The 21,355-nt window shown below is 36.0% G+C and overlaps 2 protein-coding genes across 2 annotated transcripts; one reads left to right on the top strand and one right to left on the bottom strand.

Moving 5' to 3' along the window:
- Positions 1-1,191: 1,191 nt before the first annotated feature.
- Positions 1,192-2,932, top strand: LOC107598158 (zinc finger protein 276-like). The gene is made up of 2 exons (XM_016289432.1): positions 1,192-1,335; positions 1,405-2,932. Exons 1-2 carry the CDS (start codon positions 1,307-1,309, stop codon positions 1,733-1,735), a joined length of 360 nt encoding a protein of 119 aa, XP_016144918.1. The 5' UTR covers positions 1,192-1,306; the 3' UTR covers positions 1,736-2,932.
- Positions 2,933-8,407: 5,475 nt separating this feature from the next.
- Positions 8,408-19,775, bottom strand: LOC107598145 (cysteine-rich motor neuron 1 protein-like). The gene is made up of 6 exons (XM_016289418.1): positions 19,623-19,775; positions 18,151-18,279; positions 16,616-16,769; positions 12,019-12,149; positions 9,142-9,336; positions 8,408-8,454 (listed from the first exon to the last, which is right to left on the bottom strand). Exons 3-6 carry the CDS (start codon positions 16,720-16,722, stop codon positions 8,408-8,410), a joined length of 480 nt encoding a protein of 159 aa, XP_016144904.1. The 5' UTR covers positions 16,723-16,769; positions 18,151-18,279; positions 19,623-19,775.
- Between the last annotated feature and the right edge of the window lie 1,580 nt (positions 19,776-21,355).

Here is a 21,355-nt window from a genome sequence, read left to right as displayed (position 1 = left end):
ATGTTGAAGTCGCCAAAGACTAAAAGTGGACTACCATCCTCCGGGAATGAGGACAGCAACCCATCCAGCTCCTCTTGGAAGGTGCCTAGAATTTGCCCAGGCGGGCGGTAAATCACCACAGCCTGGAGTTGTATAGGAGCTGTTACAGTAACCGCTTGAGATTCAAATGAGTTATAATTGCATAGGGGAGAGTGGGTTGAGTATTTCCAACTGTTAGAAATGAGCAGACCAGTGCCCTCACCCAGGCCAACCTGACGGGGGGTGTGAGAGAAAGAGAAATAGTTAGATAGAGCAGCTGGGGTTGCTGAGTCTTCTGGATGAATCCAGGTCTCAGTCAAGCCCAAGATGCTGAGTGTGGATTGTAAAGAAAAGCAGAAATGAAGTCTGCTTTATTGACAGTTGACTGACAATTCCAGAGACCCACAGAGAAAGAAAGAGGTGCAGTAGAAGATGTAGAGATAGAATGCAGGTTAGCAAGATTGCGTTGCCATCTGCGTGTGATGTTAGAGCGTTGTCGAGAGACAACCGGAATGTTTTGAAAACACATGAGAGAGGACAGAAAAGGAGAGTGTGTAAAGGGAAGATAAAAATTATACTTGTGCGTTGCTCGGTGAAGTCGGGCAGGTAAAGTCGCAGGTCTTTACACTCGTTGGTCTTCACGCGAGGAGGGCTGAACGCTTCCGCGTCAGCGCACAGACATCAAATAAATACACGGTCTAAGACACTAAAGTGAAAACAGCTGTGGCCGGCTTCTAATTAGCACAGCCAAATAGCAAGGCAATTGCTCAAATCGAAACTACAGTTCGCACTTCAGTGAGGGAAGGGAGCAATGCAAATAACACGGGCTCCTTCTTAGCCGAGGGCAATTATTATAATTGCCAGTAAGTGCAATCAAAAATACAAACTCCAACAAAACATTTTGTTTGTGGATTTATTCATCTACAAACTGCCAAAATCTTTGACAGTCCAGAAATCATAGGGCCCTAAAATAGTTTTGTGGACCCCACTTTGAGCCATCTAACACCACAAAACTTCCCAGAATTCCCCATCTATTGATAATACTTACTGATGTTTGCGTTTGTGATTTCTGTAATCACTTCCTGGAGCTTAATGTCATTAAAGCTGCACTACAGATCATCGCCAAAGAAACTATGATCTCCAGCTCGAAAAATACATGAAGCTGTTTATAATTATGACTGCTGTGATGTAAAGAGTCAGTGTTTCTTTGTTCCCAGAGGTGAGGAACTACATCTGTGACCAGTGCGGCCAGACGTTCAAGCAGAGGAAGCATCTGTCTGTGCATCAGATGCGTCACTCCGGAGTCAAACCGCTGCAGTGAGTATGAGCACAGCCTCTCGGTGCAGTCTCAGAGCTTCGCCCTCACTGCGTCTGTGTGCGTTTCAGGTGCGAGGTGTGCGGTTTCCAGTGCCGCCAGCGGGCCTCTCTCAAGTATCACATGACCAAGCACAAGGCGGAGGCGGACCTGGAGTTTGCTTGTGTGATCTGCAGCAAACGCTTCGAGAAGGCGCACAATCTGAACGTGCACATGTCTATGGTGCATCCTCTCCTGCAGGGCGCCGGTGGTTCTGTTCCTCCAGACTCGTCCGCCAGCAGCCCGTCAGCAGCTCAACACGCCGACTTCAGATCCCAGCAGACGAGTGCCGCCGCGCACCCATCCAACCTCAGCTACGTGCTGGACAGTCTTCAGTCCAAACTCACCGACAGCACAGTATAGACCAGCGGCTCTCAAAGCTCAGATCCCGAATCTGACACTCCTACTTCAGCTGCTGGAGTCTCACTGAGGAGTGCTGGAATAGAGCGGAGAATGATCTAGAGGTCGAGCTCGTCACGTCTGTGTTACAGCAGTCCCAATCAGCACCTGCTCAGAGCTCTCTTCCAAAGGCTAGCGAGTCGCTCTTATAAGAGTGTTTTAAACACTCACAGGTCACAGAACGCTACGGCTAGAGTAACATTTTTTTCCTCACAAGCTGCATGAAAAAACAGGGAAGTTATAGAGAAGGTTTAGAGCTGACAAACCAAATGTGTCCAGCCCAGTTTAGCCATGAAATGCTGAAATCTGGAGTTTGATCCAACGTTTCTGAACAGCCAATCACACGAAACACACAGAGCAATGGTTTCAGTTCACTCTCACGAGAGAGTCGGCGCAATTCACTGCTGTAAGAGATTGTTATGAAAAATGTCATGAATTTAAACGTTTACAAGGCGGGAAAAAACTAACTCTTGCCTCAAAAGTTGGAGAAGGCAGCAGAAAGAAAACATCTGACTATATGAAAGCAGTCAATCATTTCTAGTTCTCAAAGAGCTTAAAAAGAAAACAAGCTTAGCCATTTTACAAGCTTTATATATTCTAAAGTTTTATTCATATGTACGTATTTAAAAGTTGAAAGTTAGAAATATATTTCCTTGTTTAATGCAATAAAGATATAAAATTCATATAAGTAGTGTAATTATTAGCAAAAGTGATTTTTCTCTGCTTTAATTTGGAGCAAGAATCAGTCTTTAAAAGTCTTAAATGTTGTATCAAATTTAAGACCATAATCTTAAAAGGTACAAAAAAGTCCTTGATTTCAGGAGGTCTTAAATTTGGGGACTAAAAAACAGAATTGTGATACAGCTGAATGTGAGGATTAAACTTCAGAAGACTGATTTCATTGAATAAACATGAGCACTGCTTGTTTCATAGTCAGCTGCTGCAGCTGGTTACCAGGGGAACCACAATATTTCTGCTGTCCCGAAAGCTCCTCCTGCTGGCAGAGAATGAAAGTGCATTTTTTCAATAAGCCTGTCTGCTGTTTTTATTCAGACCAAAGTGAAAATCAACCCGTTTTTACGCTGCAAACACGCAGACTTGTAAATGTGACCCGGTGGATCGACAAGAAGATTATAAATGCATTATAAAAATCTAAACAACTAAGACAGTGAAATATATTTATATTATTTAATTAATATAATAATTGATTGATAATAATTGTTTAAATTAATATTATTGATAGTTTTGACTAATCCATTTTCTTAAAAATGATTTAAAAGCTGAAATGTAAGGTTTATCATTTTAGAAATCTTTTTGTTTTTGTGAAAACCTGTATCTGAACTGTAAATCATGCTTTTACAGTAATTTTAGTTTAATATTGTACTGCAGACATTGCCCTACCCTGCTTATATGGTAATAAAAATCGTAAAAATCGCGCAGATACCCTGAGAGATGCAGGGCGTCTGATGGCCGTCACTTGACTCGCAGCTGATTGGTTTGGTGTTTGGTTTGCTCACTAGAGTTTGGAACGACGCTTATGACAGACTGCATGTTTTTATATGAAAGCAGTCAGAGGTGTTGCATCATGTTTTATTTTCATGCTCAGTTCCTTTGAATACATGAAGTATGTTTGCTGAGAATAGCCTGTAAAACATGTAACTGATCACGTGATGAGAGGCAGCACAGATGACTGTTGTTCTGATGTGTCGTCATGACGTCTCATGTGAAGGGTGCGTTTCTGAAGCTGCTGAGCGCCGCTGAGATCTCTGAATCCAGCTGCTCGTATTCAGACTGCAGCTACAGGAAACACAGACATCACAGGAAATCAAGACTCACTCGGTCACATTCACTGGCAGCTAATAACGGCACTGATTAATCCATTAATCATCATAAACACGTCTGTTCTGATGAAATTATGTTGGTGTTTTAATGTGTATATAATAAATACATCTAATTTTGCGTGTTCAAAGCTCTCCAATGTTGCATTTCTAGCTGTTTGTTTACTGTCTCGATACAAAAGAGCTCAAGCCCCTATTGCTGGGTTTCCCTGGTTTTCCCAAAAAGGAAAAGGCATTCTCTTTAGTGACATTATTAGAAATGGGCTTAAAAACTAATTTTAGCATATGATCTTCTGGTCTCTTTTCTGCCGTTTCATGGTCCAGCAGGTAAAAATGGTGCATGTAATCATTTAGTCACATGATTTAAGGAATCATTCATGTGTGAAGCACAAATGCAGATTTGCTGCTGCACACGACTTTAACACTTTCTGTTGGAACATGTCCTGTTGTGTGTGTGTGTGTGTGTGTGTGTGTGTGTGTGTGTGTGTGAGAGAGAGTGAGTGTGTACGGTGTGTGTGTGTGTGTGTGTGTGAGAGTGTGTACCTGTACAGGTGTAGCAGCAGCTGTCTCTGCTCCGGACAGGTGTGTGACACAGAAGCGGAGGACAGGATTCAGAGTCACACAGCACTCTTCCCTGTCGACAAGTACAGCTGCTGCACTCGTCCAGACGCCACGTCTCTCCCTCCACATACAGCTCTCCGGCCGGAGCGCGACACACCACCAGATCCAGACCCTCTGGCTGCCCGCTGCCCGACTCGTCTGACACACACACACACACACACACACACACACACCTAGTGAGCATTTCATCCTGAGATTGAGGTGTACTGGTCAGTTTGTGATCCGTATCATCTACTGAAATCAAGCTGCTTCCACACCCTCCAAAAATATCGCAGTGGATAGAAAAACTTGAATCTATTTATAGAATGGAGTATATGACACTCCAATTGAAACTGGACATTTTTATACAAAGGTGGAGACCTGTTACTATGTATTTGGACACATTGAAAATGAACGGCTCAGTAAGGAACCTTGATTTATTCCGTTGTATTATTTGACAATGCTGTATGTGTTTTCTTCCTCCTCTTCTTATTTATTTGTATCATTTTTTTCCTTTAAGTCACTGCTGCTGTCAAGGAATGTTTAGTTCATTGTTTGTAATTTGCTTTAATGTATACACATTTTATTTGTGGATTTAACATTAATAGATGGTCAAAAGCAAAAGAGCTGTAAACGTTCTAAAAATATTTTAGAGGTCCTTATATGTACATTTTTATAATCCATTGAAAAAATATATTACATTTTACGCAGTACATCTGTTTAAATTACATAATTTACAAGTGTCATGCTTGTTATTTTATTCATGTAAGCTATAGCTTCTGACCTTTAAATCAAAACAGGATTCTTTTATTCAGAAACAGAAGTATCTTAATGTTATTTGTGTATTTTACTTTCATTTTATTACAAGTAGGCCAACAGCACCCTCTAAGTAAATAAACCTTATCAGCAAGGCATATCGGCATATTGTTTTTCAGATGTTCACATTTTAAGCCTTTATCGGCCGATTCCGATAACGTACCGATAATATCATGCATCCATAGTAATCCAGCGTTTTTGAAAAAAAGTTGCCAGTCACCACCAGCGATTTTGATGGTTTTCACTCAAATTTCATGGCCTCCAGTATATTTTGCTGTATGAATATTTGAATACGCAATACACCAAAATAAAGATCAGAGCCTCTACTTTTAAACAGTTTTATTCTAGCTTAAAGCATTCCTTTTTTATCAACACTTCAATATAGGTAGGTTTCATAAAAAATGAATTCAGTTCAGCAGATTCAGTATTCCTCAAAATGAATAAAAATAACGCAACTCAGAATATGACGCAAACCTGCAAAAATGAAATGTTAAACAACACAAATATGCTTTATGTATTTAATCCCATTCTATTAGCTTCTGAGCTTCGATATTAATAAGATAACCGTACTAATAAGCACAAATTAGTCTTTTATTATTGCTGAAGTGTGTTGAAATTTCTTCTTCTGCGTTCTACTGTACGGTCATAAAATGTACTTTCTCTTCAGCCTGAGGCAGGGCTGCACGATTATGACAAAAATCATAATTGTCGATTATTCCCTTGAAATTGTAATTGCGATTGTTAATTACGATTATCACAATTTACATTGAACGATGTTTATACCATTGTTTGATGCAACTGCATGCCGTATTTTTACATGAAAATAAACGAGCTGAAAACACTCTAACTGAGAAACCTTTAGTGCTTTTCTATAGTATTAAGCCTCAAATATACATCGGATTGGTTTCTTCTTTAAATGATAAAAAAGTACAAATATGAATGGTATTATAATGTTATACTAAAACTAAAACAATGGAAAAACCCTTAAGATAACATGTAGAAAGAAAAAAACGCATCTTAAGCGCGCAGAATAACATAAGTGGACTTTGAACGATTACGCAATTGTGGCATCCGTAATTGTAATCGCGATTAGAAATTCGATTAATCGTGCAGCCGTAGCCTGAGGCGTATTCATTTCCCTTTTGCTGTGAAAGGCTTTTATATTTGCCAAAAATATAACTTTTTATTTTTAAAAACAAACAAGCAAGCCCTGTCCAGATTTAAAAAGTAACGCAAAAGTAACGTAACGCATTACTTTCCATAAAAAGTTACGGAATTTTATGGAGTATCGCAATATTGTAATGCATTACTTTAAAAAGTAACTTCCCCCAGCTCTGACTATTAGAGAGTGTTTTGTGTGTGGTACCGTCACAGCCGGGGCAGCACTGGTCGGCTCGGAGCACAGGGTGGACACAGCTGGGCACAGGGCAGCTGATCAGCACACACATCTCTCGGCCGGCGTGACAGAAACAGTCTCGGCAGCCGTCGTGCCATCCGTCTCCGTCCTCGAAGCGCCGGCCGCTCGCCGTCAGACAGAAGCTGGAGGAGGCGCTGTGTCTGTCTGCGTCCGAACATGATCACAACAATCAAAAGAAGACCATGACAGTAAACATCGTAAAAACTACAGCGAAACGACAAAACTGCTCAGCCGATTATGTGTAGACCTCGCAAAAAACGTCCAGCTCACAATCCAAACAAAAGAAAAAATGATATACTTCGCATAAATAAAATACTGTAATGCAATTAGTGATATTTCAGTGTCATTGATATACTACTGTCGTTTTTATTAATATTGAGTTTTTCATTTTATTTAACGTTTTAGTAATTTTGTTATGTGTTTTTGTCATTTTTACTACTTTTAGTTTTTTTAATCGGTCAATATCGGTTTTCTATCTATCGGTTTTTATTATTATTATGGTTTTTAATAATATTTTGAGTTTTCGTTTTCATTTTAATTATAGTTAACGTTTTGTAATTTTGTTGTACGTTTTTGTCATTTTTATTATTATTTTTAATATGTCTACTTAGATTTGTATTAATTTTGATTTTGGTTTTTATTAATATTTTTCAGTTTGATATTTTCCATTTTCAATTTAATTTACACACACACACACACACACACACACACCTAGTGAGCATTTCATCCTGAGACTGAGGTGTACTGGTCAGTTTGTGATCCGTATCATCTACTAAAATTAAGCTGCTTCCACACCCTCCAAAAATATCGCAGTGGATAGAAAAACTTGAATCTATTTATAGAATGGAATATATGACACTCCAACTGAAACTGGACATTTTTATACAAAGGTGGAGACCTGTTACTATGTATTTGGACACATTGAAAATGAACGGCTCAGTAAGGAACCTTGATTTATTCCGTTGTATTATTTGACAATGCTGTATGTGTTTTCTTCCTCCTCTTCTTATTTATTTGTATCATTTTTTTCCTTTAAGTCACTGCTGCTGTCAAGGAATGTTTAGTTCATTGTTTGTAATTTGCTTTAATGTATACACATTTTATTTGTGGATTTAACATTAATAGATGGTCAAAAGCAAAAGAGCTGTAAACGTTCTAAAAATATTTTAGAGGTCCTTATATGTACATTTTTATAATCCATTGAAAAAATATATTACATTTTACGCAGTACATCTGTTTAAATTACATAATTTACAAGTGTCATGCTTGTTATTTTATTCATGTAAGCTATAGCTTCTGACCTTTAAATCAAAACAGGATTCTTTTATTCAGAAACAGAAGTATCTTAATGTTATTTGTGTATTTTACTTTCATTTTATTACAAGTAGGCCAACAGCACCCTCTAAGTAAATAAACCTTATCAGCAAGGCATATCGGCATATTGTTTTTCAGATGTTCACATTTTAAGCCTTTATCGGCCGATTCCGATAACGTACCGATAATATCATGCATCCATAGTAATCCAGCGTTTTTGAAAAAAAGTTGCCAGTCACCACCAGCGATTTTGATGGTTTTCACTCAAATTTCATGGCCTCCAGTATATTTTGCTGTATGAATATTTGAATACGCAATACACCAAAATAAAGATCAGAGCCTCTACTTTTAAACAGTTTTATTCTAGCTTAAAGCATTCCTTTTTTATCAACACTTCAATATAGGTAGGTTTCATAAAAAATTAATTCAGTTCAGCAGATTCAGTATTCCTCAAAATGAATAAAAATAACGCAACTCAGAATATGACGCAAACCTGCAAAAATGAAATGTTAAACAACACAAATATGCTTTATGTATTTAATCCCATTCTATTAGCTTCTGAGCTTCGATACTAATAAGATAACCGTACTAATAAGCACAAATTAGTCTTTTATTATTGCTGAAGTGTGTTGAAATTTCTTCTTCTGCGTTCTACTGTACGGTCATAAAATGTACTTTCTCTTCAGCCTGAGGCAGGGCTGCACGATTATGACAAAAATCATAATTGTCGATTATTCCCTTGAAATTGTAATTGCGATTGTTAATTACGATTATCACAATTTACATTGAACGATGTTTATACCATTGTTTGATGCAACTGCATGCCGTATTTTTACATGAAAATAAACGAGCTGAAAACACTCTAACTGAGAAACCTTTAGTGCTTTTCTATAGTATTAAGCCTCAAATATACATCGGATTGGTTTCTTCTTTAAATGATAAAAAAGTACAAATATGAATGGTATTATAATGTTATACTAAAACTAAAACAATGGAAAAACCCTTAAGATAACATGTAGAAAGAAAAAAACGCATCTTAAGCGCGCAGAATAACATAAGTGGACTTTGAACGATTACGCAATTGTGGCATCCGTAATTGTAATCGCGATTAGAAATTCGATTAATCGTGCAGCCGTAGCCTGAGGCGTATTCATTTCCCTTTTGCTGTGAAAGGCTTTTATATTTGCCAAAAATATAACTTTTTATTTTTAAAAACAAACAAGCAAGCCCTGTCCAGATTTAAAAAGTAACGCAAAAGTAACGTAACGCATTACTTTCCATAAAAAGTTACGGAATTTTATGGAGTATCGCAATATTGTAATGCATTACTTTAAAAAGTAACTTCCCCCAGCTCTGACTATTAGAGAGTGTTTTGTGTGTGGTACCGTCACAGCCGGGGCAGCACTGGTCGGCTCGGAGCACAGGGTGGACACAGCTGGGCACAGGGCAGCTGATCAGCACACACATCTCTCGGCCGGCGTGACAGAAACAGTCTCGGCAGCCGTCGTGCCATCCGTCTCCGTCCTCGAAGCGCCGGCCGCTCGCCGTCAGACAGAAGCTGGAGGAGGCGCTGTGTCTGTCTGCGTCCGAACATGATCACAACAATCAAAAGAAGACCATGACAGTAAACATCGTAAAAACTACAGCGAAACGACAAAACTGCTCAGCCGATTATGTGTAGACCTCGCAAAAAACGTCCAGCTCACAATCCAAACAAAAGAAAAAATGATATACTTCGCATAAATAAAATACTGTAATGCAATTAGTGATATTTCAGTGTCATTGATATACTACTGTCGTTTTTATTAATATTGAGTTTTTCATTTTATTTAACGTTTTAGTAATTTTGTTATGTGTTTTTGTCATTTTTACTACTTTTAGTTTTTTTAATCGGTCAATATCGGTTTTCTATCTATCGGTTTTTATTATTATTATGGTTTTTAATAATATTTTGAGTTTTCGTTTTCATTTTAATTATAGTTAACGTTTTGTAATTTTGTTGTACGTTTTTGTCATTTTTATTATTATTTTTAATATGTCTACTTAGATTTGTATTAATTTTGATTTTGGTTTTTATTAATATTTTTCAGTTTGATATTTTCCATTTTCAATTTAATTTTATTTAAGGTTTTAGAAATTTAGATTTTTGTGTTGTGTGTTTTTGTCACTTCAATTAGTTTTTGTGTGTCTAAATAGTTTAATATTTTTTTTTTTATTTAATATTAATTTAATTTTTTTCTAAATAGTTTAATACGTTTTTTAGTACTTTAACTTAAAGTAAACGAAAATGCTAAATGTTGCTTTTTTATATATACTTTATTCAATTCAGTTAATGTAAAGTTTTATTTCAAGAAACATAAATGTTTTTTTTTATGGTTTTAGTTTTCGTTAATGTTGATAAGCCTGCATACACTGATTTTTAAAATGTAAATCAGCATAATGAAAGTCAGTAACAACTATAACTCAATGTATAAATACTTCACTATTTAAATTACGATAAGATCAGTCTAAAATGATAAGAGTATTAGTGTAATGTGAATATAATATCCTATTATAATTCCTGATTCCTGTCTCCAGCTGAAATAACATCCTCTAAACGTCCGATATTTTGCCAATAATGAGTTTATAATTATGCTGTGGATAAACTGAACCCTTGAAGTTAACCCTTGTGCGACCTTTTGGACATTTTTGTTTTTTGGGGAGTTTTGCTGGCATCTAGTGGGGAAAATGTGGTACTGCGCCCAAACAAAATCTTACTCAAAGCTCATTTTTTGAGATATCAACCTCAAATCTGGAACACAACTTGTTTAGATTTATGGCTTTGATTTTCTAGCAGGTATAGAGTTCAACATGTTTCATAAAATATATATTTTATATAAAATATCGTTCATAAATCCTTTTCATAAACTGAAACCTCTAAAAAAAAAAAAGTTCAAAAAGTGAGGAACAAATCAGGATTTATTAAGCAGAACGACATGTAAAAGATCGTTAGAGTACGCCAACTAAAACACTTATTATGCAAATGTAAAGAAAAATAGGGAATCACAAGATGCATTAATAATACAATCCAACTGCTTTGTGATAATTCCATTCATAATTCATTAAATATATATTAAAATTAATATAATATATTAATTTGAATAGATTAATATTCATTATAATATAGAAGTGTCAATGTTTTTTAGTAGTAACTATTATAGTTTATAGTTTAATATTTTGTATTAGGTTTTTATTTCAATATTTTCTGTTTTCTTTTTGATTTTAGTTAGTTTTAAATCATTTTAAATTTAATTTCATTTTAGAACATAGTTAAACAAAATGAAAAATCTAAAATAAAGTATCTTTATTTCAGTTAAAGTTTATTTCAAGCAAAGAAAATGTGTTTTATGGCTTTATTTGTAGTTGTCATTATGATATACGTGTTGTTTCAGTATCGCTGATATACTATTATAGTATACTACTAATACTACTAGCTACTATTAATATTTTGATATTATTTTTATTATATTTTGCTTTCATTTTAGTTTGTTTTAACATTTTTTGTGAATGTAATTTATTTTAAATGTTATTAGTTTAGTTATTTTAGTACGTCAAGTTAAACTAAACAGTGTAAATAAAATAATTTTATGTTTTTAAATTAATTTTATGCCAGTTATTTATATTTTTATTCAGTTATTTTATTTTTTAATTTCAAGTAATGAAAATGTATTTTTTGTAGCAATAGCCAACAATACATTGTATGGGTCACAATTATACATTTCTCTTTTATGCCAAAAATCATTAGGATATTAAGTAAAGATCATGTTCCATGAAGATATTTAATATACATTTCCTACCGTAAATATATCAAAACTTAATGTTTGATTAGTAATATGCATTGCTAAGAACTTCATTTGAACAACTTTAAAGATGATTTTCTCAATATTTAGATTTTTTTGCACCCTCAGATTCCAGATTTTCAAATATTGTCCTATCCTAACAAACCATACATCAATGAAAAGATTATTTATTCAGCTTTCAGATGATGCATAAATCCCAATTTCGCAAAAATGGACCCTTATGACTGTTTTTGTGCTCCAGGGTCACATATTAAATGTTGGGCATAAACCAGACTCACTATGCATATTTGTTCCAAGAGCACACTTGAATTTCCTTGCGGTTTTTAAACATTTCTAAATTGCTTGTAGGAACATTCTGTACAGTGAGGCCTCAGATGAAATCTCATGACCTCTGACCTCAAACCGTGAATCTCAGTCACTCACCTTCACACTCGCAGACGCTGCAGCCCTTCCTGCTCTTTCTGAAGCCGCCGCCGCCGCCGCCGCAGTGTTTGTCGCAGGTGAACGGCGGACAGCGGACGCAGCGGCACATCTCACAGCCGTGCTTGTTCCTCCTGCGAGGAGAAGCCACACATAAACCACCGGCTCAACCAGCACTAACCAGCATAAACCTGCTGGTTAAGCTACGAAAGCACAGCTCTTGATTCCTGCTTAACACTCAGACGCACTTCAACTTCTGAAGACGGATGAAAGCACGTCTCACGATACCTCGTAATAACGCAGGACACATTTATGCTTATATCGTCGTGATTCATTAAAGTTTCTGGTCGTTGGGAGCTGCTGCTGGAGGAGCGATACACCGGATCCAGATGCTCAAACCGGTCTAACGGCCATCTGGTTCTGTTTTCTTCTGCAGAACATGAGCTTCAAGAGTCCAGATAAAAGCAGCACCAGAAACATGTCAGTATATAGTATTAAATAATAATATTTAATACTATATAATAATAATAAATAAATGATAACTAAATACAATATTAATTATTATTACATTGTTATTTATTATTAAAAATTGTTATATTTAATATTACATTTAGGGTGAAAAAATTACTTGGTTTATTTTTGCTTTAATGACAAGAAAATAGCTCAAAATAATATATTTTATATTTGTTATATTACATAAAAATTATATCTGTATATAATTTAAAAAATATATATATTTATTTATTTAATTTAAATTTTTTAATTTATTTTTTATTAATTTTTAATGTATTTCTATTTTTATTATTTTATTTTATTATTATTTTATTTTTATTATTATTAGTAGTGCACCACCAGTAAAGTTCCTTAACTAGAGTCAGTGGCCAGCATAATGCTGATATATCTAATATTAAAATTACGCAACATATATATATATATATATATATATATATACACATATTTTTGTGTATATATATATATTTTAATTTTATTACACAAACATCATGTCTTTACATAATAAAAATATATTTCCATTTTTATTATAAGCATTATTTATAAGTATTTTATTTATTGATTTATTGATTTATTATTAAACATTGCAAAATTCACACACACAAAAATTGAAAGCAAGTAAGTATTATTCCATTCCAGGTGGATGCTGCACACTGGTGCTGTATGAGGAGAGACCCCCCACATGATTGTAAAGCGCTTTGGGTGTACAACAATACACAATAAAGCACTATATAAATGCATCATTCATTCATTCATTCATTCATATTCATTCACAGAAAGAGAGAGGAAACTACTATTTTTGTTAATTGGTCAGGAAGGAACAATTAACAGCTCATGCTGATAATATTAATTGATATACTGTCTATAATTAGCTTACAGAAGACTCTGAAATCATAATTTGGGACACATTTACTTTACTTAAACAATAAAATACCATCATGTTTCACACACCTGCACCAGCCAATCAAATCACAGAGGACAAAACCAAGACCCGCCTACATTAATCCAGATTCAGTCACAATGTGAAAGACAAATCTGAGCTGATGGCTGAAAGGCTGAAGGTTCAAACTGCACGAGTTGATTTAAGAAAAATCACTATTAGGGCTGCTGATGAATCAAAGTATTAGATGAAATATTAATGAATGAGTAATAATAGAGTCGTCGTCAGATCGCGGATGAAAGCTCATTAACGAAACAGCCAGAGGTCACTATACTGTCCTTCTGTGTGTCTGTTGTTCATGAATGAGTGACACGTCCCCTCGACGGGCAGCAGTACAGTAGTGGTTCACTGCTGAGACAGCATGCAGCCAGGACGACTGCTGACTCCACACATATTCCTTCACGTTCTGTCAAATCCAATGACATCTGAGCCCCACTGAGAAGGGGAAGCAATTTAAGACCCCCTTTGTGTGGAGTCTGACCCATTCGACTGTGTAAAATGTCAATGTAAACAGCCACTCGTCCTCTGTCTTCATCATTCAATGCTTCAGAGCCACGGCTCACATATTCCAATAACACAATGTTAATACTGGCACCATGATGAAATTATGGCTGGCAATTCACTGTCACACAAAAATTATGATTACCAACTTAGCAGTGTTTGTTCATGACAATATAAAGCCTAGAAAACATACACCCAAGTCATTTATTAACACTGAACCAGGGTTAGTATAGTTAACAAAAACTAAAACCATAAAAAAATCTCTTTACTTTAAATAAAATAATCTTTAAATGAGATAAAATAGGTTATAAAAACTTTATTTTATTCCAGATAGCTCGAATACGTTTCACACTTTTTAGACAGAATTCAAACAGAAGATAGCACTGCAAATAACCCTGGGTTAATAATATTTTAATCACTTTTCTGACCCTAGGTTACACAACATTTCACACTTGTATTTAGTCAGAGGATAGTACTGTAATTTGACCCTAGATTATCATTATTGTAATTACTTCTAACTCTGGGCTAAACAATGTTTCACATTTGTATTTAGAGGTTAGCACTGCATTTAACCCTGGGTTAACATTATTTTAACCATGTGATGAGGTCTATTTTAACCTTGGGTCAACACTATTTTAACCCTGTGATAACATCACTTTTAACCCTGGGTTAGCATTATTTTAACCCCATGATGTGGTCATATTTAATCCTAGGTTAACATTATTTTGACCCTGTGATGAAGTCAATATTAACTCTGGGTTAACATTATTTTAACCCTGTGATGAGATCACATTTAACCCTGGGTTAACATTATTTTAACCCTTCGATAAGGCTGCTGATGTCACTTTTAACCCTGGGCTAACATTAGTTTAACACTGTGATGAGGCCATTTTTAACCCTGGGTTAACACTATTTTACCCACTTGTTGCCAAGGCAATATTTCTTATTTTCATTCAGTTTAACTTGCTCTGCTAAAATAACTAAAACTAAAATAAAAATCTTTTACACGTTCACTCTAAAATTCCCTCATTTTGATGGTAATTTGTAATTTGACTTAAAGTGCATAATGTGGTTATCTTAAATAATCACTATTATAAACATGTCAGGCCTAATTTGGACATAATTAAGAACCCCTTTAATTATAAACACATTATCTCTAAGGGCTTTCTGAACTTAATGGGTTTGTTTCAACCGGCTCCAGATATTTTAGAAACAGAAGAGGGTCATCTTCATTTAAATGCTCATGATCTTTGGGTTTGTTTCCAGATCTTTGTTGTATCTGTTTATCTTACTAGCAATAAACGCTAGAAACAAACACGCTCCGAGCAGAGGATGATCTCAACATGAGCCACTATAAACAGGGATTTCCTTCAGAGCGAGATGGAGAGACAGGGCTCAGAGGACTCAAACTTCTGAAATGATTCAGGAAACCCTCCATCCCCCCTGAGGGAGTTCAGACACTGGGTTTCCAGTGAAAATCTATCTTCTCCATCCTCCACTGGGGGCTTGTGGTTCAGATACCAGCAGAATCACACCTCATGCTCACATACAGACGCTTTTGTGTCGATGTGCATTTGATCGTTGTGTTGAAAGGGAGGGATGGTTTTGAAATGAAAGCACTGGCTCCTACGCTCTTATGAGGACAGCAAAGCACCCAGATGTTTGACCAGGGTCATGGATTACAGGGGGTCAGGCTGTTTAACACTAAGTAAACATTATATTAACCCTGTGATAAGATCATCTTTAACCCGGGGTTAAACTACATTTCACACTTGTATTTAGGTAGGACATCGCATTGCAATTAGGCTATTATTATTTTAATCACTTCTAACCCTGGGTTAAACAATTTTTCACAATTTTATTTAGAAAGAGGTTAGCACTGTTTAACCCTGGGTCAGCATTATTTTAACCCTATGCTCATGTTATTTTTAACACAGCCTTAACAATATTTATCCCTGTGCTGACTCCATGTCAGTCACTCCATGTGGTCACTTTTAACCCTGGGTTAATATTATTTTAACCATGTGATGAAGTCACTTTTAACCCTGGGTTAACATTATTTTAATCCTTTGATGGGGTCACTTTTAACCCTGGGTTAACATTATTTTAATCCTCTGATGAGGTCACGTTTAACCCTGGGTTAATATTATTTTAACCATGCGATGAAGTCACTTTTAACCCTGGGCTAACATTATTTTAATCCTCTGATGAGGTCACTTTTAACCCTGGGTTAATATTATTTTAACCATGTGATGAAGTCACTTTTAACCCTGGGTTAACATTATTTTAATCCTTTGATGAGGTCATTTTTAACCCTGGGTTAAACAATGTTTACCACTTGCATTTAGGCCAAGGTTAGCAGTGTGTTTAACCCAGATTTAACATTATTTTAACCCTGTGCTGATGTCACATTTAACCCTGGGTTAACAGTAATTTAACCACATGATGAGGTCATTTTTAACCCTGGGTTGACATCACTTTTAACCCTTGATTAAACAATGTCTACCACTTGCATTTAGGCAAAGGTTAACATTATCCTAACCCTGTGATGAAGTCACTTTTAACCCTGTGTTAAACAATATTTTACACTTATATTTAGATTTTTTTGGTCTTAGATAATGTTACTGGTCATGAAAGATATTAACTTACATGTATCCATAAGGGCATGTCTTGCTGCAGGTCATGGGGCGACACTTTGGTGTGGCTACACTACATTCACACACTTCACAACCATAGCTGTCTTTCTCATAACCCATAGGACACTCCAGAGAGCAGTGCGTGGACACATCAGGACAGGTTTCATCTGAAAACCACAAACATTTACATACGAAAGATGATCAGTGAACAGTCAAACTTATTTGTATTTCACACTTCTATTTAGACAGAGGTTAGCGCTTTGTATAACCCTAGATCAACGTAATTTTAAACCCAGGTCATCATTATTTTAACGCCATGATGACATCATTTTTAACCCTGGGTTACACAACATCTCCCTCTTATATTTAGACAGAGGTTAGCACTACATTTAACCCTGTCTTAACACTATTTTAACCCTGTGCTGAGGTCACTTTTAACCCTGAGTTAAAGAACATCTCACATTTGCATTTAGATAGAAGTTAGCACTAAATTTAACTCTGGCTTAACACTATTTTAACCCTGTGCTGAGGTCACTTTTAACCATGGGTCAACATTATTTTAACCCCATGATGACATCACTTTTAACCCGGAGTTAAACAACATCTCAAACTTGTATTTAGACAGAGGTTAGCACTACATTTAACCCTGGCTTAACACAAATTTAACCCTCTGCTGAGGTCACTTTTAACCCTGGGTCAACATTATTTTAACCCTGGGTCAACACTATTTTAATCCTGTGCTGAGGTCAATTTTAACCCTGGGTTAAAGAACATCTCAAATATGTATTTAGATAGAAGTTAGCACTACATTTTACTCTGGCTTAACACTATTTTAACCCTGTGCTGAGGTCACTTTTAACCATGGGTCAACATTATTTTAACCCCATGATGACATCACTTTTAACCCGGGGTAAAACAACACCTCAATCTTGAGGTTAGCACTACATTTAGCACTACACTACTAGGTTAGCACTACATAACCCTGGCTTAACACTATTTTAACCCTGTGCTGATGTCATTTTTAACCCTGGGCTAACACTATTTTAACCCAATGATTAGGTTCATTTTAACCCTGGGTTAACATTATTTTAACCCTGTCATAAGAGAAACACAGAAATTCAGCTAATGTAAAAGCTGTTAAAAGTGTGTACTTCTGTTTCATGCATATAAATTCAAATCTAGTTATTTTTTGCAAAACTTTCGATGTTGCTAGTGTTTTCTAAAAACTACACATTATGATTTGGAGCGGATTACAATCCCATGAGCTCCATGATGCCCAAACGTCCTACTGACCTCTGATATTGACTTCAATTTGCATGGGAAAAACTTTCAGATTCATTTCAGTCATGGGGAGGATTGTGCAGATTTGTGAGGTGGATTTGAGTCCGAGATAATTATTTCTTGGACACGCTTCATATGTCCAGAGTCAATGTTTGCTTGTGTTGCGGGCCATTGGCACTTTCTCAAACATAGACTTGGGAGTATTTTGGCGCGGTCTGCACGCAACACAGTTCTCAAGGGTTTGTGTGTGTGTGTGTTTGCACTCACTGCTGACACACTGGCACAGCAGACAGCCGCTGGGGTCTTGCTGGAAGCCAAATGGGCAGTCATGCCCAGAGAGAGAGCAGTTTTCTAACGGTGGGCAGAGCAGCGGGCTCACCGTCTCATATGACGGCTCTAGAAGAGAAAGTTAGTTAGTTCCTGTTTTTTCAGCAATATACATCTCTATCAGAAAGATGAAAAACAGGAAACATCTCAGATAGCTCAAATCTGCAGACTGAAGTGCATGAAAGATCTGCAGTTGGTTTATGGTTTACAAAGCAAGTGTTTATGCTTACCATGGCTGCATTTATTTGATCAAAAATACAGTAGAAACAGTAATATTGTGAAAAATTATTACTTAAAATTATTATAATTTAAAATAGCTGTTTTCTATGGTAATATATTGTAAAATGTAATTTATTCCTGTGATGCAAATCTGAATTTTCAGCATCATTACTCCAGCCTTCCACATATTTTTGTGGAAACTGTGATACATTTTATTTTTCAGGATTCTTAAAATAGAATTATTAAAAAAATTTTTTTTTTAAATTGACATTCCCACATGGTTGCGTATTATATAAATTATTTTTAATTGAACATTTAACAAAAATAACTCTTGATCTCCACTAACAAAAATATGTTCTAAGAACATTTCACTAACATTCCCATTATGATATGAAAACATTATTTCTGAATATTCTCTGAACATACAAAACGTAGTTTTAAAAAAATGTTTTCCTTTGTTATGCAAACATTAATGGAATGTTTAGCATTTTATCATTTTGCAAACATTATGGGAATGTTACTTTTGAAAAACATTCTTAAAAAAGTAGCAACATTTAAAAAACATTATACGAACGTTCAACTAAAATGTTTCCATGAATGAATCATGATGTATAAACAACATTTTGAGAACATTATTAAAGACTCAATAACGCTGAACAAACAATCTATTAATGTTACTGGAAGAGTGTTTGCTCACTTTTAAATAACTTTTAAAACTTTAAAAGAACGTTTCCAGAAGGTTCCCTGTTAGCTGGGATATATATTCTTTCTGACACGTAAACAACTCATACTGGGAAATAATAATGTGGTCATACCACCCACTGCTGTTCACATTATCCAATAGCTCCTATATTTTAATTATACAGACATTTTTCTTCAGAACAACATGCACTGATTAGATTCACAAAAAGGGACATCAACTAAGGATTTAAAGAGATTGATTTCACATCGACTGTTTTACAGATGTGATGCAAACTCAGATGTTTCTGTTAAATGCATCCTCATGTGCTCAACTGGTGCGTGTTGCAAGAAGTGCGTGTTGAAGTGAAACTTCAGAGTCATCTGTTGTTTGGCTCTGATCATGTGAGCCGCTCCTAGGGTTGTTTGCTCCAAGCGCATCTGTACAGTGCAGTTTAACTGCAAACAGAAGCGTCCGGTTTGCATCGATTACACATAAACACAGCCGCAATTACCGTGCAGCGATCCTCCTAATCTGACAGCCGTGAAGAACGGGTTTTGTTTAAAGTTGCCTCACGAAGCAAAAGTAGCATCAACAAACTGCTTTTCTGATTTCTTCTGTCACCTCAAAATCACAGCAAAACAAGGTGCATTTGTCGAGAGCAACACATGTGCAAGCATCAATTGCAACCACGTTGGCACGTACGGAGCTAAAGAGGTGTGACTAATTATTCTTCCAGAAAATAATAAAGTATAATTAAGGACAGCAGGTGGCTTCCATTTGGCTGCTTGGAGCAGTAAAAGGTAAAGCTTCTGTAGTCCGCAGACGCCTGCTGCTCGATGCTGTTGAGCACACGTAAGTTGAACGCCAGTCTGAGCTTTAATAGGCTGTCTGTGTGTGTGTGTGTGTGTGTGTGTGTGTGTGTGAGTGTGTGAGTGAGTGAGTGAGTGTGTGAGTGTGTGTGTGTTTCAAGAGCTCGAGATACAATAAACCTCTGGCAATATCTGCAAACACCACTAAACAGAGACAGATTGCAGCCTGCAGCAGGAACTTAACCTGCGCCTCCATTACAGCCTTTCAACATTTATATTCAGGTATGTATGTGTGTGTATATATTTATATATAAGATAAAGATATATATTTAAAGTATAAGTGTGTATATACACACGCACACATATAATAACAATATAAAACATATATTTCTTAGCATACCACTTTCTACTTTTAATCTTTTCTTTTTTTCACTTTTTTAAAACTTTTTTTAAAACTTTAAATCATTAACAGAACCTGCTTCCATTTATATACACATACATATACACACGTTTTATATACAGTTTTTTTTTCAACTGCTTACACACACAAAATGCAAAATACCTCACATCTCTTGCAAAATGAAGCACTGCGTTCAAAATCTCACAAACACCTCTCAAAAGCAGACACCTTTGGCATAATATTAATTCCTGTTAGATGTGTGTGTGTTACATAGAGAATCGTGTGTTGTGTTTTGCAAAAAGTGTTTTATGAAATTGAAAAGGCTGAGAATTAGTGTCTGGTTTTGCAGATCTGGTGTGTGCTTCTGCTGTTTGAGTGTCAGCTTCAGAAACTGTGTGACAAGTAAAGCTTTTGTGTGTAAGCGGTTGAAAAAAAACTGTAAATGCATTATACATTAATGCAAGATACATTTACGCAAGTAATGCATAATTTATGCATTACAATTACTTTTTTTGTTATATTAGCATATGCTTTATGAAAAAACTTGAGCTGCTAATTAATAAAGTTAAATGGCCGCAGGTACTGATAATACAGATATATTTCTGGTTCTGTCTACTGTGAGGTCATTTCCTGTTTGCCGCTGGGTCAGAACCCCCGCTGAAGGGTTGTGACCTTTGTGACTTTATTTTGAATAGTTGGAATATCTTGATCATCATATCAGTGAAGTGTCGACATGTCTGTATTCACACTTGATGTGGGAAATAGTGAATTCTGAAGTGTTTATGTTCAAAAGCCGGATGAATACACATATGTCAGCAGTGTATGTGTGTGTGAGAGAGCGAGAGAGAGAGTGTGTGTGAGTGTGTGAGAGAGAGTGTGTGTGAGTGTGTGAGAGAGAGTGTGTGTGAGTGTGTGAGAGAGAGTGTGTGTGAGTGTGTGAGAGAGAGTGTGTGTGAGTGTGTGAGAGAGAGTGTGTGTGAGTGTGTGAGAGAGAGTGTGTGTGAGTGTGTGAGAGAGAGTGTGTGTGAGTGTGTG

This window comes from Sinocyclocheilus grahami, unplaced genomic scaffold (genome assembly GCF_001515645.1).
Source record: "Sinocyclocheilus grahami isolate Dianchi unplaced genomic scaffold, SAMN03320097.WGS_v1.1 scaffold245.1, whole genome shotgun sequence".
Taxonomy (NCBI): domain Eukaryota; kingdom Metazoa; phylum Chordata; class Actinopteri; order Cypriniformes; family Cyprinidae; genus Sinocyclocheilus; species Sinocyclocheilus grahami.
The sequence above is the reverse complement of the archived record's forward strand: the minus strand, read 5'-3'. Positions and strand labels throughout refer to the sequence as shown.